At 35.8% G+C, this 20,714-nt stretch overlaps 1 protein-coding gene across 1 annotated transcript; it reads right to left on the reverse strand.

The window, feature by feature from the left end:
• Positions 1 to 1,310: 1,310 nt before the first annotated feature.
• LOC138186881 (protein gooseberry) lies at positions 1,311 to 20,507 on the reverse strand. The gene is made up of 5 exons (XM_069127146.1): positions 20,059 to 20,507; positions 13,880 to 14,018; positions 13,180 to 13,475; positions 2,877 to 3,287; positions 1,311 to 2,178 (listed from the first exon to the last, which is right to left on the reverse strand). The coding sequence occupies exons 1-5, from the start codon at positions 20,117 to 20,119 to the stop codon at positions 1,598 to 1,600; spliced, it is 1,488 nt and encodes a 495-aa protein (XP_068983247.1). The 5' UTR covers positions 20,120 to 20,507; the 3' UTR covers positions 1,311 to 1,597.
• Positions 20,508 to 20,714: the final 207 nt, after the last annotated feature.

Raw genomic sequence — 20,714 nt, forward strand, 5'->3', positions numbered from 1 at the left:
AATCACTGTTTTTGATATTCTTATAATGTAAGCTTTGAGTCCTTTGTACGATTGAACTAATATTATTACTGAAGCTTCACAACTCACAAATTGCAAGCCATTAATATTAGTAAATTTTCTTGCATAGCTGTAACAAATTTAGCAATAAAACGGATCAAATTCTGCAAACAAATTTTGCAAATTACCATTTGGTTATTTTAGAATTTATTCTACAAATATTTATTTCACTATTGCGGAATATTATTCGATTATTCCACAATAAGTAACATAAACTTGTAGAAATTATAAATAGTTGTAATTTATACCTGTTAATTCAGTATAAACTCAATTTTAACCACCCCCTATTATCCTAACAGAAATAAGGGGGTCGATCAGTTCGTGGCGTCGATTATCTAATCGTAACGGAAATTTACCTCTTTCATTGCAGTTTTCCTATTACAACCAACAATTACATAACAAGAGAAAGAAGAGAGAATATTTAGTATTCGTTTATGCATACGCATTTGTTTATCCAAATGTTTAACTGCCACGCGTGTTTAGCACCGTCAGGCCACGCGTACATCAGTACCAAGCGTTCTCTGCTAGGTGCTCAATCGCTCAAGATTATTCCGACCAAATGGTTTCTTATGCCACCACAATTAGAAAAGGAATCAAATTTTTCTTTTTTTTTATTTAATATTTCACATTATTGTCCAATTAGGACATTTGGTAGAATTTTTTAGCTGTTTGATTATCATGTGGGTGGCTACCCCCAGCGGGGTACCATCTTCGTGTTTGTTAGGTTATATCCTTTATCAATCAAATGATACAGAAAACTTGGCATTCAATTCTTTCTAGGAAAGATGTAAAAAATCCTTGTCTTCGACGGAGTCAGAATAATATCGCCGTTCGGAAAAATGATTCCGGAAGAAGCATTAGACGCGCATGCAAACTATGTTATGCAAATAAAAGACGTCGAATGGACCGAACAAAGGCACAAAAGAATTTTTAAGAAAACAACAACTTATTGTCCAAATTGTCCCGACCAACCTCAACTATGTATAGAATGCTTTAAAGTTTTACATTCTAAATAATTATTTTAATAAATCATTTTCGTGAGGTGTAAAGTGTTGTACGTGATAATTGTAGCTGCTGGCTGAAGATGTCGCTGCTGCTGGGGTACTGCTATTTTTCTTCTAATTCACATGCATGGAAGAAAAATAGGACTACGGGCGCCGGGATTCGAACCCGGGTCCCGAAAACGTTCGTAACCTAAGGCGCTAACCACTGCGCTACCGTCCGGTAGGAGTTAGTGTCGAGTGGTGGTATTTGTTGTCGAGTGCCACCACCTTTGTATTTTTATTTTATAACAATTCAACTATTATTACAATTAATTATCAACAATTTATTATTATGGAATATCTTTTCAAATACCTACGACGATCCTTCGCAAGTATTCAAATAAGCGACAGCCGAATATGGATTACGTAATCTGACCAGAAACTTTGCTGACACACGAATATGGGTGTTGTGGCAGTCAACGTGTTAATGAGGCACTTTCGATTGCACTCTTAATTCTTTATTTTCATCCTTTAAATCCTCAAAATTCCTAATCTCCTCAATACCAACTATAAAACGGTTGATGAGGAGCAGGTCTGGGTGGTTGTTGAAAACCTTGAGCGCTATAATGACTAGCGAAAGCTTGATGAGGATGTGCAGCATGAGCATGAGACTGCTGCAAACTCGTTGGTGGACTCGGAAGTCCAACTCTTCCTCCGCTAGAAATCGGAAGATTCCACGTTGGCGAAGAGTTTCCCTGACTCGCTTGCTGTTGTTGTTGGTGTTGAACAGGAGACACCGAGCTAATCGGTAGATCCGCCGAAGCTAATTGTTCGGACGCTGGATTTGAGTTTCCAGAATTTGGACCCATCATGGTGACCAACGAGTTCGGTGTTGGTGGAAGTTGATGACCACTGGCCTGTTGGTACGTTGAAGAGGAAGCTGCAGCTACTGGAGACATTTGATGGCTCATGTGAGTGCTGCTGGTTGACGATGTTGCTGGTAACAGCGAGCTGGGATAAGTTACCGATGCTGGAAGACCGTAAGCCGGTGTGGATCCGACAGATGAGGACAGACGAGTTGAATCCGAAGTTAATTGATGAGACATAGTGCTATGGTGAGAAGAATAAAGCTCTGGAACTGGAGAAAGAAAAAGATTTTATGTGGCTGGAGACTTCGTTGGTTTCTTGATTAGGGCGCGATTATATCTGAAATCTAAATTAAAGTGTGTTCGTGTTTCTGGTTTGAAGAACCAGAACAAGAACAAGAACAAGATTTCAAAGAAAATATAAATTCTGTATATATTATACATTTACATACCATAAATATGAATTTATAGTATATTCTTGACTTAAATTCTGTTAATTACACTATCCGAACTTTTCTGAACTCGAGTAGTGTTTTTGTAGTAAACTATATCTGCGCGTCATTAGATTCCTAATGAACCCGGCTGTACAGTGTATATTACATAAGTTGCATATCATTAGGTCCCTTATAAAGCACTTACCGCTTTTTTATCCTTTGCAAAATAGATTACTAGTATATATTTACTACTATGTTCCCACTTTGCAAACCTAATCAAGTTACCGTTAAACATTAACAAGTTAGAACCTTTACGAAACGAATAGCGGAAATTGGAACAGTTAAGAGTGTCGCTGTACTTATATACTTCGATCTACATTGCAATCTGTTTAGTTTAGAAAAATATTTTAATATTAACATCATTTTAATGTTAATTGTACATCAAGGAGCGAAATTGATTTAAACATGACTGATCAGCGTTTCTACATCATCCCTCCTCCCAAAAAAGAAAACAATAATTAAATAAATCGTCTTACCTTGACTCGAAGAGAATGTGCTATCAGGTAAACTTTGTCCATGAGAATGAGGATGCGGATGACCCGGTGGAACAGCAGTTGCAGCGTGTGGATGAGGCGCAGCAGGCGGATGTAAAACATAAGATGCTGCAGGATATGCGACTGAACTGACGTAACCACCAGAAGTTGAAGATAGCTGCTTCCTCAACCTGGCCCTTCTATTGCTGAACCAAACTTGAATTCTGGCTTCAGTTAATTTGGTCCTTTGAGCTAATTCTTCTCTGGTATAAATGTCTGGATATTGTGTTCGTTCGAATGCCCGCTCTAATTCGTCTAATTGATGAGCTGTGAAGGTCGTCCTGCTCCTACGTTGTTTCCTTTTTAGAGGAATTCCTGGTTCGCTCTCACAATCAGACCCGGAACTCGTTTTACCTAGATAATAAAATGTTTTGTATTGGTTTCGAAGCAATTTTTTATTCCACCATTGAAATTGGCATTTTTTAGTTCCTGACTTGAATTTAGTATCTTTTATTTTCTGTGATTCATTTTTGTTGGCACAATGTCAAATCAATCTTTGATAGTGTAGAGTACCATTGGTGAATTTATTCTATTAGTGAAGACCTTAACATGCAGCTTTGGACTTTTAAATGATTCTATTTGTGAAAGTTTTTTAATGTGAATATTACATAAATGATAGTTGTATCGTGACAAAGAAATCCAATCCCGGATTTTTAAATCGCCACAAATGAAATAAAGCGTTTGAGCTGCTCGAGATTGTGGGTTTCAATATCTAATTTTATAGCTTAGAGATACGTATTACATTTTTTATCGTTACCAACCGATAAATTTCAGTAGTAATTCGTGTGAGAGACTATGAAAATGCAAATGGTAACAAACTACATATACGAAAATTACACACTTTATGAAATTGAGTGTGCAAGTATGAGAATAAAGTAAGGGTCGCGTCTAATAATTATTAATTCCGCGTGCACGTGTCACCTGCTCAGCCACGTCTCTGCAGGTGAATGCACGTCCTGGTTTATGGTTTGTTTTGCCGAGCAAGAGTTCAAAAGGAACCGCACTCCATTCCCATTCTGCTGCTTGTTTCACACTCGATTTCACGATCGACTTGTTTGCCGTTATATTACTCTATTTTATTCTTTTTTACTTCACGATTGAAATACTCTTTCATTTTGTTCTTGCTGTAACTTGCAGTGTATACTAACGTGTATATTCCATTTACTTATTTATTTATTCGAGATAAAAGAAAATAATGTTATCTGCATTTCAGAATATTATTAGGTACATGGTATATATAACATGTGCAATTCACTTATTCATTTAAAAGAACAGAAGATTGTTATCCGTACTTAAAAAATGATTGTAGTCGCTAACTGATGATATTTTCATGTAAAATAATTCAGAATATGTAAAGTAATACGATAAACATGTATTTGACATTTATATTTGAAAAAATTGTGGGAAATATAATTATTGGCGATCTCTTCGTACAGAATAATTTACGCATTTAGTTAACACGCATTCGAGCAATACGACAAAAGTGTTAATAGAATGTGTAAAGAAAGATGTTTCGAACCTGGAATTACCATTATCGGAGAATTAAATAGACCGCGAGCACGAGCGAGTACAAGAAATATGATTTACTACAAGGACACCGAGCAACGGCAAGAAAAGTGACGAGTGATGACTGATGACTGATGACAGTAGAAAAACACGTTCCGAGATCCTTTCCCTTCGATCGTCGAACGAAGACTGATAACAAGGATACGAATACTAACTTCGAATAAACCAAATGATTGAACCTTCCTACGACTTAATGCGTCCCATTTGATGTTAATAAATTTTCACACTTTTCATGTCAATTATTTATTCATTAATACAGTGAGATTATTATTTAACTTTTCATCGATCATTCAGATTCATTTATTTGTTCATTAATGTATATTAATTTAGGAAAAACACAGTGATTAAATACATTGTTTTGTATTATTATTGTTCAATGTTCATTTCATTACTTGACATTTGCTTTCACTTTAACACGACTAATTTTTTACGAAATAAATTGTTCCGCAACAGATTACTACAAAATGAATCTTTCTACCGCTGGTTGTGTCTTTCCAACAGAATTATTTTACCGCTTCACTCTACGAATCAATCAGCTCCGAACATTTCCATTCTCTCAACATATACCGCAAATGCTACGAAACAGGTCGTCTAACGAAAATTTACATTGACAGTTTCGTCCGGGAAGTTTTAGCAATAAGAAGTGTTTCCGCAAAACGATTAGTTCTTATTGTTGATAAAATTTTTGTAGCGGCGCATGAGTAAAGGACAATTCAAATCATGTCGTTGTTTTGCCTCGGAGTAACAAGATCGTTAGGATACATGTAATGTAATAATAAATAAACTAATAATAATAATAAAACTATAATAAAAATAATAATAAAACAACCCCCCGACCAGTATAAATAAACAGACGAACCGAGTATCCACGAATTAGCGATCAACATCTTCGAGATTGTCCGAGCTATTGTCCGGTATCTATAATAGTTATCTGCGAGCGAACATACACATATCACTATCACATACACTATCGTCGCAAATACATTGAACGAACGTCTTTTGACAGTATTTATATTTATATTTATTTAATTTAATACACGTATGATTTAATATAAAAAGCTACTTACCATTTCCTGTTCGAAATTTCAAAAACATTTTATTTTTAAACATACACGTATGATTTAATATAAAGAACTACTTACCATTTCCTGTTGTTATTTCCTGAAATAATATTTATTCAGCTCTGATCCAAACAGTTACCATTGGATTTTAAAAGATTGAAATATAAAACTTTTTGTACTACCTTTTATTGTTTTTTACCATTCCCTTCATGATAATGTCCATTTTTCTCTCTTTTCTTTTGTCGTTCGTTAAATCTCCAGCATTCTTGTGGTTGGTTAAAGAAACGAAGGTCCTCGGGTGCTCGGTCGGACGGTCGCATTTTTAGATTATCGTAGATTCATCATCGCGGGGCCGCGAAAGCAGAGACGGATGACACGCTTGTAAAAAGGAACGAGGTTGTTTCTTCCGGCGAACGGGCCGGCGAAACGTCTTGAAATCGTCGACTGGCTTTACACAGGCCGCGACTAATCGGCCGACGACGCCTGACGCCGAGACGCCCCGCGTTCATGCCCATTCGACACGGACTCTATTCCCGGACGGACCGCTTCTTCCCCTTTCCTTTCCTGCGTTGCGTCGTCTCGTTTCTCCTGTTTCGCGGGCTTCCGTGTCACTCTACACTCTGTTCACCTCTCTTCTCTTTGTTCTTTTCATTTTTTAGTTTTTAGTTTTATCGATCATATTTTTGAAAGATGAAAAGATTCGGCTCTAGGCAGAGTTTGGGGACTTTTTGAATTTTCGAGTAGTCCATGCCACTCCGCCCTCTGTTCGCCTCTTTTCCTTTTCTTCTCGTTTTGTAATTCTTTTAGTTTTACTGATATCTTTGTAAAATGGAACGACTACATATCTAGTTTGATATAAAGAACTGTTACAGGATGATTATTGAGGTTTTTGGAATTTTTGAGAATTTGTTGAGATTATGAGATTTTAGATTAGAAACATCTGTTGGGTGCTACAATTGGTGCCATAAAGTACATGATAAGTATATTTTTGTAGACTTTCTGACTTTGATATTAGCTGATGATTTTTTATTTTTATTAATTCTATGGTTAAACGTAGAACACTGCGAAAAGAAAGAAGAGAATACTTTTTATTTTGAGAACAGCGATAGAAAATGTTTTCAGAATCATGAAGATACAAGAAAATAAAGGGAGTAAGTAATACAAAGAAGCAAAACAATCTTCGGACAGAAAATTCTTATAGTTCTTCTCGTCGAGTTCTTTGAAAAAGACGCTCATTGAGCAAGCAGTTTCATTTAAAAGTAGAAATCGGACGTTGCAAATTTGCAAAATCACGACAGAAATTACATATTTCATGGAACTAAGCGGCCACGAGCGGCTAGTAATTACCAAACTTTCGAACCCTGCATTAACCCCAAGGGGGTTGAGAGATTGCTAGTTTGCTGTTCGGCACGATCTTGCTACGTGGACCAAAAGACGTCGACCAGTACACGACACGTGTTATTTTTTCTCTTTTACGAAATACATAGTGCAACTTTATGAAAGAAAAGAACAACACAAACTCGGAAAAAATTCTATTTTAATCGAACTTAAAAAATACTCTAATACCAAATTTTAGCGTATGAAAGTTTGGAATTTACTGAATCCTAAAAAGATTGCATTTATATACGTAAATATTAGGAAATTTAAATTATATATGAAAAGAGAAAATTCGTCTACATGGAAATATAAAAATATCCATTGAAGGAAAGAAATGTTTGGAAAATGTATATAAATCGGATTGATGGATGATATTAACATTAGAACTATCGGCTTTTGAAACGTAGCTATCTCTACCAAAGCCAGACAAAATGACTAGTCTTTAAAAAATACGTAATAGTAGAATATTTTTATATTTATTGATCTATTATTATCTTATAAAAGGAACTCCATGTTCTGAGATCATAAAAACTATATAATAACAACTTTAACAATAACAATAAGTACGATAACGAAGAATATTCAATACTAAAACCTTTGGTAACAAGAGTGTTATAATAAATTTTCATTAGCAAATATAAGAAATATAATAGAATAAGAATCGTAATAAGCGTAATAGAATAAATGAAATATAAATATAACTTACATTATTAGGTACAAAATTTATCATTCATCACATTTCTTACCAAATTTTGTTTTATTATAAAATTCGATGTTGCAAATGGATTTCCTTATTTAGGAAAGAGCGAAAAGGGCCTAAAATTAATTTTAAATTGATTTAAAATTAATTTTAGGCCCTTTTCTCTTTTTCCTAAATAAGGAAATCCATTTGCAATATACTTTGTTTGAACATCAGATCCCAGTCAAAATTTAATTTCGAATTTGTCGGGTTTATTCGGTAAATATTGCGTAAATCTACATCTGGCTTTGGTTGGGAAAAGTAGCTCGTCTATTGTAATGTTTGCACCAGGTTTATAGCAATTCTGGCTGTTTTCAATAAACTTATCCCATGCGGTTGATATTGGTGCAAATTTGTCATTTTTCAAACGTTAACTTCTATCATCTTTTTTATCAAATCGAATAAATTTCAATATTTCGACAAACTCATCCCGACTCATTGTGTTGGGAAAGAAGCTTGGTCCCCATTTTGTATTCCACAAATATGAAAGTTTCAAATTTTTCGCTTCGTATGCTCCCCGTACAATATTCCAAGGAATGCCTTCAATTTTGTTTCTTTAAGGGTTCATTTTTTATCCAAAACTCGAGAGGCTTCTGATTCGGTGCAAGATATTATACATTGCAACATATGGCTGTCAATTAGTAAGGAAAATGCACTAATTACTTTATCTTTCATGATACTTATTTTGCATATCCTGTGAGCCGGATGTGTCTTTGAATATATTGTGCAACAGTAATCTCTCAGAAGCTGATCCTTCTTGAATCCTTTCCCACTTGGTTTCGTTTATGGCAATTTCATTTGGACTAGCTTGTACATTTTCAGTTTCACTTTCAGAACTTGAAAACTGCCGAGCACGTCTTCTTTCGCGTACATTTAAAATGTTCTCTGACTTACTTAATGAGGACTTATTTTCTTTGTCACTAATGTTACTATTACTGCTATCACTACAATTTTCAATTTCTCTTTCCTCTGGTTCACTTCCTTCATACTCAGAGAAATCACTATCCTCGATATCGATTCTTATATGTTGAGCTCGATTAATAAAAATCAACGTGTTTAAAGTTCGATTTTTATTGTTTTTATCGTCAACGGCAACGTGTTAAAGCTCGTTCCTGCCGGTAGATTAAAAAGAAAACCAAGAAACTGTATTTTCACAGTAGTTTGACAAGTACGAGACGTTCAATGGTCGGCGCCTTTTTAGGTTTCTCACCCCCTCCGTGGTAACACGTTGTTTTTGCCCTCCTCTTTTTGTTTTGAAAGGGCAACCGACCATCTCGAGCTGATCGACTTACAAATCTACGAGCAGTTTCTTCTCGTTTTGCTCTTTCATCTTTGCCGGCAAGCATTTCCGAATGACCCCACCGATGGACCACCGTCGGCTGTAAAACTTTCATTTGTCTTGTCGCTCGGACTCGAAACTACCCTGCGAAGTCGTGAGAAATTTTTGACGATGATTGTTACATTTTATCCTTATGTATTTAAGGGTTGTACAAAATACATCCAATTGGTTCCAATTTGTTCCAACTTGTTTGAACTTGTGGAAGCTTGGTGCATACTATGCGGTTAACAAAGAGGAATTTAAAAATTCGGTACTTAAAAAAAGAAGAATTTTATGCCCCCCATCTCCCATAGAAGACACTTCTTCCACCTCTTCCAAAACAGAAATCACTCGATTGTCTCATTTTTTTAAAATATTTCGATTATCCCAATATTATTTCGATTATTCTATTATCCCAAATTGAGTTGATCTCATTGCAAACAGAGCATACCATCGTCTATAATAAAGAACCTGAAAAAGTGAAAATCAAGTTTTTCGTACCTCAAATCCTTTTTATTATCCACGTATAAAAACTTCTAAGCTTTTACAGACCATTTACCCTACTACCAGTTATGGCACCAAATAGTAATTGCTAATATTCGAATATCTGTATCTTGTCTAAATCATCGCTGACAACATAGTTGAGTAACCAAAGCGAAAGAAAGGATGAATATTTCAAGAATCGAGGGAATTTATCCAATGGTTTCGTGCATCAGATCCCAGTATCGAGCTATCGAACGTTTCGGACGTGCACGTGGGCATGTGTAGGGCGGTGAGAAAATTACAGAGCCGCGTCAGAGCTACCGACTGTTCGCGTCGGCGAACGTTAACCGGTAATTTCAAAGATCGAGAAACGCGGGCCTGATTAATGGCGCGACCATTTAATTTATTCATTCACCGTTGCAAGGAAGAACCGGACCACGAATCCTTGGTGGTCTAACGCGGCCAGCTGATGGGGCGTGCCGATGCTGCGATCCATCTTTCTTTCGACTATGTATCGTGTGTTCCACTTCGCGATCCTACTCGCTCGCGGCGATTATATCGCGTTTTGCGCTGTTTCCACTTTCTTTTCTGTCTATTTCTTTATTATTCTTTCCTTTCTCTTTAAATCTTCCACGTAGGTAAAAGAAAGATAAATTCTCGCGTGATCGCGGAAGTGTTTCGTTAACATCTTCTTTTTAACGTTTTCTTTTTTTCCTTTTTCATCCAGAGAGTTAAATGTTCGAGTAATGTATCTGTACATGTAAAGGAATAGGGAAATTCTATGGAAGGAAGCGTGGATTGTAATTTGTCGCTTTGATAATTTTATTTTGGCGTGTACAAGCTTGTGAATTTTTGGAACTTATCATAAGTGGATCGCGACAGTAAGAGCTTTAGATATTAGGTCATTATATTAGGTCAGGATATTAAGTCAGGATCATAATTTCTTGTTTTGATCATCTTATTCTGCCGTCTAACTTGGGAATTATAATATTAAATACTCTTTTTGATTGCACCATTTTGCAAATAGCTGAACGTAAGTTGCAATCGTATTATGTATAAAGTGAGGTGATTATAACGTGTGTGTATATTTAATAATGTAACGAGTGGATGAATTTGTAATAATGAGTTGTATTAAAATTAGTATAAGTACAAGAGACACTGTACGCCACTTATAATCGTCGCTTGCTCAATGCTATTATGCCGATCGAAGAAAGGATAACAATAATCTCCTAGGGAACACGTTCATACATTTATATCGACGGACGTTACCACAAGAAGTTAACCTTCTTATGTAACTCAGGCTGAAGATTACAAGAAACAGCAGTAACAATCTGTTCCGATTTCATTTGCCTTTAGACCTTGTAAACTAAAAAAATCGCTAGTATTCAAAGGCACAATGATATGATTGACTGTCATTTTCCCAATAATGAGCGAACCAATAAATTTCTTTCAAATTTTATATACATATAAAACAGATGTTTATCTCATACTAGGATTATCTTAATAGCTTTCTTTCGTGATTTTTGTAGACGCTATCATCTTAAAATATATCTTTCTTTCGTATTATTCTAGTAGAAACATTAAAGACGTATGTTGAGATTTGTGTGTACAGACTACGGGATAGATCAAGAATTTTTACAATTTTTCAGCTTTGAATAAGTAACACAACGTCAATTGTGGTAGCGAGTAAGAATGGAACATTTCCTAAAACAAGCAATAACCTAAATAATAATACAAAATAATTGCATAAAATCTACTCTTCCTGAAATATGACCAAAGATACGTAAACAACTTTACACTTCTTAATTCATGAGTATATAATAATTTCATATTTCAAATGGCACCTAAAGTGACGCTGGCGTCGCGATGCCTGCAAATGGGAATATCCCACTTGAAGATTCTTAGAATCTAGAACGTAAATCCTAACTGAAAGACAAACCAGTTCTTCGCGGGATAATTTTTATAACTTTATTTCACAAAATCAGGTGTACTTGCGATCGAGATGAAACATAAAATGAAGGAAAACGGCACTACACGACCTCCAAGAAATTCTTTTTTTTCAAATCTTCCGCTGATGATTAAAGAGCCTCGAGAGGAAAGTTTCAGCGTCGAGTGCGAATTAACTGCGAACTACTCGCTAAGCTCCACTTTTGATCCCCTTCGGTAATTGCCTGCGTGGTAATTTTCCCTCAGTTGGAATATTACGTTGCGCAGGAAGCTGTTACCTTAATGGTCGCTTTTATCGTGGACACGTTTCTTCTTTCTTGTTTCTTTTGCTCCTCCCGTCCCACCTTCGAAACGGCGAATTTTTCGTGCGCGATCGCAAAATCTGCCATGGAAATGTTATAAGCCGATACACCAACGATAAAATTCTACCCACGCGAGTTGCCTCGGCTAACACCGTGTTCCACTTTGTCGACAAATTGCCTCTGCTACTGGGCGTTCCTCGAGATACCACCAGTTTTCAAGATAAAACTCGAACGAGCTGAATTAATATTGAAATCGATTAAATTTCACCCTTCAAACTAGGAAATAGGCAATATTTATGCTTCGAAATTATTGAAATTTTGCAAGATTCGAGGTTACGATAGTTTCAATGTATCCTATATAGAAACGAATTTTTGATTAAATGTGAATGAATTTCAAATAATCTACAGGAGAAACTAAAGATAACAGATTTCACCCTTCGAGGTAAAAATAGGCAATTTCGATTATACACGACAGTTTCAATTTTATCAAATTTAAGCTTGTATTATTTTTATATTTAAATAGAAATTATAAATATCTAAGTAAATATAAAACACTGGAGATAAATGTCAAAATAAGAAAAATGTGTAGTTTGGAAAGAAATATTCTGCCAAAGTGACTAAATGACACCGATTGGAAGTATTATAAAATTCGAGGGTGTTTCCAGGGTATCTTGGATAAATACGAAGAATAATGTCCCTGTTATTCGCGAAGAAAATTAGGGAATGCAAAAAGGGCCCGGTCGATTCAATTTCGAGGGACCTCGCATAACGAGGGCCCCGAGGACCAAATTATGAGTCGGTGTTGTTATAATCTAATTTTGCACGGTGGCGCTGTTACGGGAATATTTGCGAGAGGCTAATTCACTGATTCACCTGGATCATCAATCTTGGTCAGACTGGCTGGGAAGAGACACCGAGTGTCCGGTGTGCTCTCGATCAAAGGAGTTTTTGCCAAAGCGATTGGAAAGGAATACACCATGTTTAATATGCAATTTTCCTTGTCAGTGATTATCAAAGAAATTATCCAGTTCAAGATTGGAATGTGGTGAAATTATAAAAACTTGTCGAACAACCGTAGCATGAACAATTAATTCTACTAATAATATTTCGGGATTAACAATTCTTTCTCGTACATTGTTTTCTGAATTCATTAAAAAATACTTCGATATCTTTCAGTACTAATTTTCAAGGAAGATAATTATTTCTAATCTTTCGATCAAAATATTAACCATATAATTTCAGATACATATTGGGCCACAGTGCTAATTATTTGTTAAAAAATTGCATATAATGATATTCATCGTTTATTTTATAATTATATTTGAATTAAAGAAGAGCGCAATTTTGAACTAAGAATTAGTATCAGAATTCTAAATTAATTTTTAATTCAAGTGTTTTCATCAGAACATCAATTTTTTCTTTTTATACAGAAGAAAGCTTAATTGATACTTACCATCGCGGTCGCCAAGTTTAGTTTCATCCTCGGGGTCGCGACCCCGGAGTAGTCTTGAGATCGCTGAGACGCTTGGAGCGCTAGTCCGGTCGCAAATTCCTTCTTTTATCAATCTATCGCGTATCTCCCACGAGAATATTCCCGGATTATCTCGTTTGTACTCTTCGATTCTATTCTCTACTTCTGGCGTGGCAACTCTAGGCTTGCTGCCGCCGATCACGCCAGGCCTAATGCTTCCAGTTTCTTGGTAGCGGTTCAAAATTTTCGAAACACACCCATGAGATACCCTTAGCTGTCTATTTGAACAAACAAGCGATAAATTAATTTTTGAATTCATCATAATCGGGTTATCAATCTTGTTATACGTTGCTTCGTTAATCGGCTTTTCGTCAACATTGCAGTTCACTTCTTTGCAGTTATTCTGAAAAGTTTGATAACCCGATCGTGAAAATCCCACATTAGTTACAAATGAAATGTTATTAGAACTTTCTTGAAATACTTCTTCGACAAGTGGCAAGGTTAAATATCTCAAGAAAGTCACGATAAGTTAGAACAGATGTAATATTTTTTAAAAAATAGAGTAGAGTAAAAGTCTCAAGAAAAGATATCTATTTAAACTCCTAAGAGGGATTTAAAAAAGGAAGTAGGACGAGATTTTAGTCTACAAATTTCGAATTGAGAAGATTATTGAGGTTTCCACCTCGAAATCACACAGGGTCTGACCCCAGCCGCAGCCATTTCCACGATTTTTAGTCGAATATGATTTGGCAATGGTCTTCCATTTATGAAAACACCACCAAGTTGGTTAACGCGTCCTTGACCTGGTATCGATCCCAAATCTGCGAAGAAGAACGCATGGAATTAAAAAAAACTTTAAGAAATCTATACTAAACTATCGTTTCATTTCACACTACATTCCTAATCTATCAAATGCAATTCTAAGAAAAGTTAGCTGCATTAAATAAATTAGAAAAATCTCATCAATAGACTGTAAATTTTTACACGTCTATGTAAAGTGTAAAACGCAAAGTTATACATAAAATATCATAAATTAAATATATAATATAAAACATTAAAACAAAATAAGACATTATTCTATTAAAATTTTATTTCTTCATCCTCGATTTATCAATGTTTCAAGTGTCTAATTAGTTTCCTTCCAAGATTTCATATTATCTCGACTTTTTTTCATCTTGGTTCCGTTCATTTCAAATTCTATCACACGTCGAGCATAGACATTTCTAACAAAAGAACTGTATTCCCTCTCTTATCATTTAAGATTACCAACATTGTCTCCCGAGGCAGAAAGGATTCGCGGATCGAAGGTCGATTGCGAAATCGCGGAATTCTTTTGTGTTGTTCTTGCTCACGTGAACCAGCCGAGAGAACAGTTACTCGATGCAGAATAAAGAGAAACTCGGATCTATCGTTCCGCCTTCACCTCCACGTATTTCCTGTGTGTTCCATCGGGAGGGGAAACAGGACGAAAGGGGAGACGCGATGGAGAAAAGAGAGGAAACCGACGAAGAAGGAGTTGCAATAGACTGGCGCGAGCAGTCACATAAATAACGATAAGGCCAATGAATCTAAAGGGTTTACGACGCACAACACTGATAGCGTGTAATTTGTCCAGTTCACCGTAATCTATGTCGCGCGATCGGGATCGGAAACAACTGCTTGCATTGCGATTTCTTTTCGTCGCGACTTTCTGACGCGTACTCTCTAACGCGCTTCATTTCTCTGACAGTTGCCTTCGATCACTTGAGACAGTCTTATTAATAAGTTAAAGCACAAATTGGATAAAAGTTGAAATATAAGCAATTATTTAATTATTTGTATATTAATGGTATACTCTGTGATATTTGCAAGTGTATCAATAGGACAATATTTAAATTGGTAAATTTGCAACTAATTTTCGGAGAAAAAGTTTAAATCTTTTCTACAGACGTACGTTATTGACAAAAAGTTTGGAATCATTAAGTGTTTCAATAGAAGGCGAAAATTTAAATAAAAAATCAATTTAAAATGTTAGGGAACTCTTCGGTAAAAATTTTATCAAAATAGAAAATGTTCTCATTGATATTCTTAGTACTATTTTCAAATTGATAATAAAATTAGGAGTTGATTCTATGTAGATGCAATTGAGGAAGTAATTCCAAACAGTTGTCTGACCGTGAAATCTAGATCTACTTACATCAGTCAGCGAATCTTGCGCTATATTTGAATAAGTAGAGTTCTCACTGAATTGGATTGAATATTCTGGTCACTTAGATCAAAGTGTTAAGAAATACACCATACATGTGTGACTCACTTTTGTGACACAGTAACGAGAGGAAAAACGAGGTGGTCGACGATGGAAGATCGTCGATGCGAGACATGAAGAAAAACGAATTATCATTATTATTGTCGTTCGTTTAATATTCCCAGATCCACTCACTTGGTAATTATCTATCTATCTAGCTACAGCAGGGAGCTGACATTGGAAAAAATCTTCACACGCTCGAGTAGACACTTCGATCGTAATTACATTTTTTTGTGCTGTTGACCACATTAGCAACCACACGATTTTTATCCTTTTCAATGGAAACTTCTTGTAATATCTACATATGTATTATGGGAAACATTTCTGATAAATCGTGAAGGATTCTAAGGAATCAACGTACGTCTGCGACTTTAACGACTTTTACTCTTAATTCTGACTCTGCTTAATGAATGTAAAATTGATGATACCAGTTAATGTTTCGTAAGGTAATATTTTACTGCGAACCTCTGCAAAAATTAATTTCCCTTTTCTGCGTTTTATTGAGCAAATTTTGTTTTAAAAAAGGCTCTGAAGAATGCTTTTTTTTACAAAGACTATTCGAAACATTACACTAAAGATACTGATTCATCTTTATATAAATTTCGAAATACTACTAAAGCAAAAATATTGTTAAATATTAATAAAGCTGAGGGAAAACGTTGTAGGATTTTTTTACATTAAAATACCAAAGAAGAGTCGGAAGATACGGTTCAACAGTAAAATATTCTGTTAGGAACTTCTGACGAAACTTGATTTTTATATATTTGAAGACAATTACGTTTCTGGTAAATTTTTGAAATAAGGTGAAACTTTGAAAACATCCAATAAAGTGAATTAAGTTTCAAACGAATTATTACCATAATTATGAACAAAATATCGGAACAATAGAATGAAAGGAAAAGCGCACAGAGCGATAGATGAGGGTCACCTGTAAAAGGAAGCGGTCCTTTACGGGTAACGAAACTCCCGATTTTCTTCGCTTTCAATTTTTTCTAGCGCGTTAGAAATTCGTGAGTTTTTCGAGGGGATGGCGAGAAATCGCATACCTGATCCTTCCAAGCGGAAAACCCGCGGAAAAAGTTAATTGTTAAACAATGTTTCTAATATTGTTGATTAGAAATTTCCCACGGTGTTAGGGGAGATCGGGTTACTTTGGCGGGGGAAGAAGAGGAACTGAACCAAAGAATCGACGTTCACGTAACGAACCAACGAAGAAAAATGCGCCAAGCAACCGGAAAAAAGGCGAAACGACGGTTTTGATTGCGCAGAATCGGTTGCATAAGTCGAGTTATGCATCGAGCGTACTCGACAACCGAAAAACGATGGGGATGAAAAAAACTAGTGTTCTTAATTCTTAGGCTGATTAAATCGATTTTTCATAGGTGGATTTTGTTAAATTGTTTTATAGATGAATTTCAATTATTATTTAAGTTCTTTTATTACATCTTATTATTTGGATTGTTCTCTCTTTTTTTATAAAATTCAATGGCCAAAGAAATTATTCTGAAAAATATACGTTCTTGCTTACTAATGAGGGAATTCGTTTTACGAATGCATCGCAACTTTTTTCTTCTTTAATTCTTGCGATTTGGGAAGAGTCGAGAAAGCTGGTGTTTGCTAATAGTTAGACCAATCGAAGCCATTGTTATTCAGTGAATTTTGTTAAATCCTTCTTTAGTTGAATTTCTATTACGTTCATTTATGCTGCTGCTCGATAATAAGAGATTAATTTTATGACGTGTTGAAACAGACGACGTCAGACTCAATTTAACGTTTGATCTTGATTGTACTTAAAGAATGTAGAATAATGTCCAGGAAATTTTCTCCACTTTTCTATTTCAAGTAAAACGGAGTTTTTAGTGCAACGAAATTCTCCGAGTTCTCTCTTAAATTTCCCCGATCACAACTTGCAATTCCAAGTCTGATATTCCACAAATCTCGCTAACGACTCCTCTAAACATTCCAACAGTTGTTCCGTTTCAATCTTGCTGTATTTGATTGATCGAAAATCTCTATGGCCACAAATCCTGTCTAGTTAAAATGTACTTATATTCTAAATATGGAAACAGAGCCTTTAAAAAATGTCAGTCTAATATTTCTCGAAGAATAATTGATATTGAAAAATGATCCACAAACTGTTTTGTAATGCAGTATATCTCACGTGAGTCTCGTGAAAAGAAATTTGCAATTTAGGTTATTTCCCATAGACTTTTTTAGGTAGATCGGTAGTTTCTTTAGAACTTTATAGAATTTATTAGTAAGAAAAATGTTCAATACAACATTTTACTAAGAAAAATTGTAAATTGAAAAATGAATTTACAGATAGCTGGAAAACAATTATAAGTAACGATGAATGCTATATCGAATGAATAATATATAGAAATTTCAATTGAAACAATTGACTGTATTCCTTTCAGAGAATTTTTCGAACAATTCAACACTTTAGTTGAAAATAAGAAGAAAATTATGAATGACGAAGGAAGCTAGCCAAATTGGAATTTGATGCGTTTATGGGAAATTGACGAGTTGATTTATCAATTCACTCGTAACTCTATTGCCATTGAAATCGTTCTTGCAATTAATTTTCAATAAAGGAAGCAGGATTTCCGAGAAATATAAATTGCCAGGGAACACCGGCTTTTACTTCTCACGGCTGCCCGCGCGTTTCAACATTCTATAAAATAATAAACGATTACCGATGGGACGTACGCGTAATTGCGAAAACGCATCCGCAACATTATTAATCTCCCAGGAATGTTTAATTACACGTTACGCGCCCGCTAAACGCTTCCATTTTGCATACAAGCCGCGGGAGTACGATTCGGTGACTAATCGTTGCATGCAATTAAACACCGTGCGTAATACCAGACAGTGACAAATGATCGGCTACTGTCCAAGCAAATGACAAACAAGAATGCGAAATTCACAAACAACCTCTTCATTTGCATCCTGATGGTACATATTGTATAATACTTTTCTTTCTCGACGCGTTTGATTGCTTTGGACGGATAGTTTATGCATTTGTAGAAAATTTAAGAAGCAAAAATACACAGAATACGTCGTAATTTGCAGAGGATACGAAATATCCAAAGTATAGTATACACTATAATATTTAATAGAAAAATGTGAAAGGAATCTCCGCTTAGATTTCCTTATTTTAATTATATTCATGAAAGCATCAAATTGCGTAAACACCAGCAGTCCAGTTATAGTTAGTTACATAGAATTCCGTATATCGATTTCTATTTTATTACAGATTACGTTTCTCTTCTTTGATTAATTACAGTTAATTCGAGACTCTCGTGAGATTCGAGATTGGGCGCCAGGATGGTCAAATGGGAAGTCGACCGCGTGGAAAAGTATGAAAATTTACGAAGCTATAAACGAGAGACGGAAAGTTTATTTTTGAAAGTTTCGAGGAGAGCAGCTCGTGAAGTCCTCCGCATCGACAATTTTCTGAGCACGAAGGCCAACAATGCCGGACAAGTTTGACAATTACACGGTCCATTTTCGATTTCTCGGCACGAGCAGCCAGGGGAAGAAATCTTCTGATAAATCCCGAACGACTTTCTAATTACCTCATAGGTAACTGACATAAACTCGAATCACGGACACGTACAAGTTTGTAACCGACATTCAAGCAAAATAAAAGTCAGCTTTTAAAAATAATTTCACTTTTAGTAAGAAATAGAATACAATAAAATATACAGAAGCTATGAACTTCAATTAAATACTGAACGAATTATTAATTGTGATCTTCGAACAATTCTTTTTGTTCTCATTCCGAATAATTATGGTAGTAAGTTCATCTTCAAAGTGTAAAGCTAAAGCCTTAAATGTACGAGTAATGTTCAAAGAATACTCAGGCTCACGAAGATTTCTTTTAGCGAAAGAAAAAAATGGTCGAAGGCGCGCAAAATCGTAAAACGACAAGAAGTATTTCTGAGCGACGGCAAACCCGTCAAAAGATATATTTCATTATTTATGGCGGTCATTAATGGTACTGTTCCGGTTTTCTTGAGTCAGGTAAAGTTATATATCAATGCTCGTTCAAAGTCTCACAGGGCATCCGAGTCCGGAAGATCTTTTTTTGTGAATGGTAAGATTGTTATCTACAATGCATCTCGATTGCATAATACTAATCTAACTTTGGGACGACTTCGTATATCTCAACAGCTGCACGAATCTCTTAGAAATGTTTTTAATATCTTCACTCGATCATCTTTTTAAGTTATCTATTCATTTTACTAAATTTTTATAATTAACTCCAATCAAAGTATGCTTCGCTAGCATCCTTAATTCTCATTTCTTTTACGATACCTCAAGGGGAATAAACGAGAAATAATTTTGAGAAAACCGCTTATCTTCTTTTGAAAATAAAAAATTCACAAACAATGATACTTGTTAAAGAAAATAATAATCTTCGATGATTCGAGAGGCGAGATGATCCGGTTCTTTTTCCGAGTATTAAAGGAATTTTTCGTTTCAACAACTACCTCCAAATTTATTAATACCGTTGTGCGCGCTAAAATTTATCTTATCCAAACTTCAGGGGAAACTGTTGATGAACCTCTTACCTTGAAAAGGGTATCCAGTAAAACAAGGTCGCATCATTGAAAAGTTTGTTGTCACCGTCATCTCAGCGCGGTCGCGCCTCCAGTCCTCTCATGAAACCCAACAAAAGTTCTCGCTCCACTGTTCCTGGCTGCGCAGCAGCATTCACAAAAATTAAAAACTGTATCACACGACAATCGAACGAACACAGTGTATCCCACTGAAGCTCCAGTTTTGCTGAAGCTGACGAACTATCACTAAAAATCCGAGTTCGTACGTATCCTCACCGTCGATCAGGATCAATCAGACACCACTATAGTTCTTCTACGGTTAGGCTAGACCTGGACAGATCGGTTCTCTGATCCTGACTAGTCTTCTCGACCACTCGCCACTGGGATAACTAACGCTTGGCCACTCCCATTCAGGTCTTCTTGAAGGTAGACGATAGTGGGGAAACTTCGTGGCCACCAGTCGGCTGGTCTCAGCTCGACACCGAGCAAAACGTGCACGAGCTGCTTTCATATCTGTTTCTCAGCAATCGTCGACCAATCCATGCTTTCACAGGCTTTACTGGTCGCGCCCCTGAAGGCACGCCCAGTAACGTAACAGCGAAAATCAACGGGGAAGGACTGTGGAGACCATGCTGTCTTTCAGATCGCTGCTCCTTTTTCAGATATCT

This window comes from Bombus flavifrons, chromosome 14 (assembly GCF_040668555.2).
Source record: "Bombus flavifrons isolate JBK064 chromosome 14, iyBomFlav1_principal, whole genome shotgun sequence".
NCBI lineage: Eukaryota > Metazoa > Arthropoda > Insecta > Hymenoptera > Apidae > Bombus > Bombus flavifrons.

Coding starts and splice junctions, on each gene's coding strand:
- LOC138186881 (XM_069127146.1), bottom strand. CDS start 20,119: ATGACGGTGACAACAAACTTTTCAATGATGCGACCTTGTTTTACTGGA. Junction 3,288..13,179: donor TAAACTTGGCGACCGCGATG/GTAAGTATCAAT, acceptor TTTATTATCTAG/GTAAAACGAGTTCCGGGTCT. Junction 2,179..2,876: donor CACATTCTCTTCGAGTCAAG/GTAAGACGATTT, acceptor TTCTTTCTCCAG/TTCCAGAGCTTTATTCTTCT.